The 3,853-nt window shown below is 39.4% G+C and overlaps 1 protein-coding gene across 1 annotated transcript in view; it reads left to right on the top strand.

The window, feature by feature from the left end:
- Positions 1-318: 318 nt before the first annotated feature.
- Positions 319-3,853, top strand: part of LOC103272442 (zinc finger protein 510-like) — a gene marked incomplete at its 3' end in the record, with an annotated part of 6,752 nt that continues 3,217 nt past the window's right edge. The window contains exons 1-2 of the mRNA XM_008069937.2: positions 319-584; positions 2,248-2,306. Coding sequence (XP_008068128.1) covers positions 581-584; positions 2,248-2,306 — 63 coding nt within the window. The remainder of the gene's footprint in view (positions 585-2,247; positions 2,307-3,853) is intronic.

The raw sequence follows: 3,853 nt of genomic DNA, 5'->3' as shown, positions 1-3,853 counted from the left end.
CAATCTCCAGTTCCATGGTTTGGACTGAGGGTCCTGAACCCTCCAGCACAGTTGAGGCTGCCCCTCCCCTCAAGGGCACAGATTCCTATTCGGGGGCAGTGATGTCCAGTAGAAAGTCGATGAAAAATACAAGCCTCATTTAGAATTTTTCAGCAGCTACAGTCAAAAGAGGCAGGCAGAGCCAATTTTGCTGATGTGTTTTCCTTGAGTCATTACATTCAGAATGTTATCTTGATTTCTGGCGCTGGCCACACTTAAGATGTTCAGTGGTTGCATGCAACTAATGGCTACATTATTGGATAGCACGTTTCTGGTGAATTCCAAAAGAGTCAGGCTTAGGGTGCTAGATGAAAGTTTCAGGTAAATTCAATTTGTTTTTCAGGCCCGAGTCCCAGCCCTTCTGAAAGAAAGCAACTGTGACAAGAGGCTGGAAAGAGGGAGTCCATGCCAGGTCCTGCCACTGAGAACGACCCATTTGACATAGACCTGTTTCAGAACTTCAGGGCCAAGGCAGAAGATTCTAGAAAGGCACAAGTTCTGATTTGCTTCACCTGAGGCAGTTCTTGGTTCCCTGCGTAGCATGAGTAAGACTTATAATGTTACCACATTCAGGAGCTGTTACGGACTGTGTCACCAGGGATAATGTGCACTAACTTGCAGAACGTGGTGACCGGGGGTTGAGAAGGTTGAGTTTCAAGCTGAGGAGAAAAATGTACTTTATTAGAGGGCTGGTGAGGCCATAGTATCCAGAGAAGATATAGTCAGCTGACAAAATCCTAAATGACACCCCATTTCCTTCATTTTCCCATTACTTTTTCTGCACTTTGAGTAGCTGTCACACTATGTTCATTACTACATGTGGCATTTAGAGTTATGCTGACACTCCTTCTGTCTTGAACATAGATAATAACAAAATGATACTAGAGGGAGGGAGTTTTCTATGTTGGAAACCCCAAAATATGAGGGGGACCCCCCAAAAAAAATCAGTTAACTTTTGGAGGGCAGACCCCTTGTAGTACAGGCTTTTCCCACTAGGTAAGTGTCCTAGGAACCCACCAGCATCCGTGTACCACCTAGCGTTGTTGTGAGAGGCTGTGTTTGGCTTCAGTTATTATGATTTTTTTTTTTTTTTTTTGGAGACTCAACACATTTGCCCATTTCATTATGGTGGCACTTGCCCACACCACCCTGTGTATTCATCAGTTTTTGACCAAAAATGACATGACCCCCATAACCCACCCTGCCTATTCAGCTGATCTCACCCAGAGTAACTTTTTTCTGTTTCTCTGGGAAAAAGTCTTCAAAGGGAAACATCTTGTGGGTATGGAAGAGGTGAAACAAAAAACAGCAGAAGCACTAAAAGGCACCAAAATTGATGAGTCTAGAAATTGTTTTGAGCAGTGGAAAAAGTGTCTCAATAGGTTTCTTGCATCAAATGAAGAGTTTTTTGAGGGTGACTGAAGTTTGTACACGTAAGAATAAGTACACCATTTTTTTTTAATAAATAAATTCTGGGGCTTTTTGGGTTCCTCCTCTTTTGGGGCCTGAAATTAATGACTTGTGTATAGTCACCCAGGGCAGACCCAGGTTCACACACAGGTGAGTGTCATAAGCATCCTATCAAAAGGTCATTTTTAAGAATCAGCAGCCATTATTGAGCAAAATGTTGAAAAACACATTCCTTGTATAAAACATTTCATCTTTATTTTAGAGTTTTCTGTGGAAGCTCTAACTCAGGGTGTAAAGACAGTAAGAATTTGCTTACTAATCCTGCCTGAGTTGTTTTTTGGGGGATATTATGTTGAATGAAGATAGAGGGTTTCACCTCTGTGTACCTGAACATATGTGTGAAGTTAATCTTCTGTTGTATTATTTTTACAAATTGGTCAGGTATTCACAAGGAACATAAGTTGTTACTAAATTAACAAAATACAGTTTTTACCACACCCAGTGAAAAATGCAGGGTTAAATGGACTTAATATCAGAGATGAATGCGTTCAAGTGCTGCTACCTTTGTGTGGTCCTTCTGTCCCTTTTCAAGAGTCATAGTGACATTCCCCATTGGGAAACCTTTTCTCTAGTTGGGTGTGATGAGAATTTAAGGCAGGTGAATGCAGACACGTCTCGATCATGATGGGATTACGTAGCAGTAAAACCATTGTAATTGTCATAATTAAGAACTCCTCTAAAGGAAGTATAAAGCAGACCAAGTCTCTCATGACCCCTTTGTTCTTTCCTCCTCTCCAGATGAACCTTCACAGGCCTCTACTCTCTTCCAGGAGCAGCACAAAATGAACATGGCTCAGGTAAGTTTGGTTCTTAAACTTGAGTTTGTTTTACAAACTTTTATAAGGGCTTTTTAAGGATTTTGTAAGGGTTTATGTATCTGTATTTTCATATGAAAAGGTAGAGACAGAAATGGGTCAGACACAGTCATAGAAGATACAGAAGTACAGAAGACTAGAAGAGCAAACGTGGCGTGTGGGTGATAGATGCAGGTCTTTTGCTGGTACACATTTACCAAATTGAGCTACACATTTATTTCTGTGTTTTTAATTACTTTGGCAGAGGATCAGACATTATGTAATGGTTTACATTGATGAGAAAAATAAAGCAAACTGATTCCTCATGAAATATAAAGATGAAGATAACCTGATGTAATTGTTGTTCTACAAGGAGGTGATTTAATGATAACTCGTTATATAGCATAGAATGTTTTCTTTACTTTTTCCTGTATAGAAGTAGAAAATGTCATGTTGAGCACTAACTCACTCGTTACTCACTTCTCAAGAATTCAAACACTGGGTTAAATTAGACATTTTTGCGATGAATCAACTGAATGTCTTTAAAAATCACACTCCATAAATATTCTGAGTTTCCGTGATACTCAGGTTGTTTAGCAGATTATTTAAAATTCTGTTCTTTTTCAGATGTCTCCACACTTTGCATTCAACTTCAAATGTCTATGAGATGCCTTGGTTTTTCTTCCCACTTGCTTGTGGCTTCCAGTGGCCCTGCTGGTTTTTAATCAAATCCGGTGGGCATTGTCTTATCCTTTCCTTACTTGAGTTTTCTTCACCACTTGCTTCTGCTTCTCACTCTGTCCTGGAATGTTTCTCTGTGAGTGATACTTTCCAATGGCCTGTCCTTCCCCTGCTGCCATCTCCATGGACTCATCATCTCCTCTTGTCCTATTGACTTTAATATGTCGTCCCATTGCCTTCTGTTCTTCATGGTTTCTCATTTGAAATCAACTTTGAATATGATAGGTTGCTTCTCCCTTGCTGCTTTCAAGATTATCTCTGTCTTTGGCTATTTTAAAACTTTGATTATAATGTATCCAGGTGTGGATTTCTTTCTCCAAGATTATCTTACTTTTAGTTGAGCTTTTGGAGTGTGTAGATTAATCATGTCCTTCATATTTTGGAACCTCTTGGCCACGGTTACTTCAAAAATTGTGTTAGACCCTTTGCGTCTCCCTTCTCTGTCCTGTACTCTCATTATGCATCTGTTGGTAAGCTTGATGTTGTCCTATGGTTCATTTGTTTTTTATTACTTTTTTCTTTCTGTTTCTCACTGCTTAGTCTCAATGGATGTGTTATCTTAGTTGCTTCACTCTTTTTTCCACCTACTCAGCTCCGCTGTTGAATGGACTTTTTTGGTGAAATGTTCATTCTAGTTATTGTACTCTTTAATTTTAGAGTTTCTGTTTGGTCCTTTTTATAATTTCTGCCTCTTTTAGGTCTTTATTTGGTGACATACTTCCCTGCAGTCCTTAGATATTTCCTTTAGGTCCTTAACCATATTTAAAATAACTGATTTAAAATCATTGTCTAGTTAAGTCCAATATCTG

This window comes from Carlito syrichta, unplaced genomic scaffold (genome assembly GCF_000164805.1).
Source record: "Carlito syrichta isolate Samal-C Ts95f unplaced genomic scaffold, Tarsius_syrichta-2.0.1 Scaffold312568, whole genome shotgun sequence".
NCBI classification, from domain to species: Eukaryota; Metazoa; Chordata; class Mammalia; order Primates; family Tarsiidae; genus Carlito; species Carlito syrichta.
This window is presented reverse-complemented; position numbering and strand designations above follow the sequence as displayed.